Source organism: Myotis davidii, unplaced genomic scaffold, assembly GCF_000327345.1.
Source record: "Myotis davidii unplaced genomic scaffold, ASM32734v1 scaffold464, whole genome shotgun sequence".
NCBI classification, from domain to species: Eukaryota; Metazoa; Chordata; class Mammalia; order Chiroptera; family Vespertilionidae; genus Myotis; species Myotis davidii.
Genome location: NW_006295287.1, coordinates 331,024 through 332,107, shown reverse-complemented (window position 1 = coordinate 332,107; position 1,084 = coordinate 331,024). Strand labels below are relative to the sequence as shown.

Below are 1,084 nucleotides of genomic sequence, written 5' to 3'. Positions count from 1 at the left end.
GAAAGAGAAACATTGATCAGTTATTGATCAGTTGCCTCCGGTACAAGTGCCCCGAACTGGGAATCGAACCTGCAATCTAGGTATGTGGCCTGACCAGGAACTGAACCTGCAACCTTTTTGGTTTATGGGAGGATGCTCCAACCAATGAACCACCCGGCCAGGGCTGCTCTTTGAGTACTTTTGTCTGTTAGCACTTCTCTTTACCAGTTACTATTTTAAACCTTTTTTTAAAAAAAAAATTATGGAAAAGTTTTTAAAATGCAGAAATGAAATTATATGACGAGCTCCCAGGCAGCCAGCAGCCAGCATCTACAATTAGCGATAGTCAGTCGCGTTTCACCTAAAGATCCCCGCTCTCTCACTACTGAATTATTTGGAAGCAAATCCTAGCATGTCGTCTGCAAATATTTTAGTATGTGTCTAAAAGATAAGGACTTAAATAATTGTAGCAGAAAGTTCCAAGGCAAAGCCTGTGTCGACTGAAAATCCTTGAACCAATCCATTACTGCATGATTCCGCTGCTGCAAAATATTGGCGGCCTCAGAGTCACCGGCTTGAGAGCGAGTGGATTAAAAATACAAATAGCCGGCCCTGGCTGGGTTGGCTTAGTGGATAGAGCGTTGGCCTGTGGACTGGAGGGTCCTGGCTTCGATTCCAGTCAAGGGCACATGCTCGGGTTGCGGGATTGATCCCTAGTAGGGGCGTGCAGGAGACGGCCAATCAATGATACTCTCGATGTTTCTATCTCTATCTCCCTCTCCCTTCCTCTCTGAAACCCTCTCATAAAAATGTATTAAAAAATACAAATAGTTGGGCCCTGGTCCTGGGGCCCTGCACCAGCAGATCTGGGGAGGGCTCGGGAGTCCGCCCAAAGGGCCCTACCAGCGAGAGTGACCGAGGGGGGGTGTGCACGGGTCCGAGCGCGGGCCTGCCCCTCCCGGTGGCCGAGCTGCAGCTGTCCCGCCTGCAGATGTTCGGACAGCAGCGCAGCGTGCACGCGCTGGAGCTGGCGCACATGCTCTACTACCGCAGCACGTCCAACAACTCGGAGCTGCTCAGCGCGCTGGCCCTGCGCGCGCAGGAC

The 1,084-nt window shown here is 51.2% G+C and overlaps 1 protein-coding gene across 1 annotated transcript in view; it reads left to right on the top strand.

Annotated features, from left to right (window-relative positions):
• The window catches only part of TMEM143 (transmembrane protein 143), a 21,914-nt gene that overhangs the window by 20,176 nt on the left and 654 nt on the right, over positions 1-1,084 (top strand). Inside the window, 1 exon segment of the mRNA XM_015567956.1 lies at positions 767-1,084. This exon segment is cut by the window's right edge and continues 22 nt beyond it. Within this exon segment, the coding sequence (XP_015423442.1) occupies positions 767-1,084 (318 nt within the window).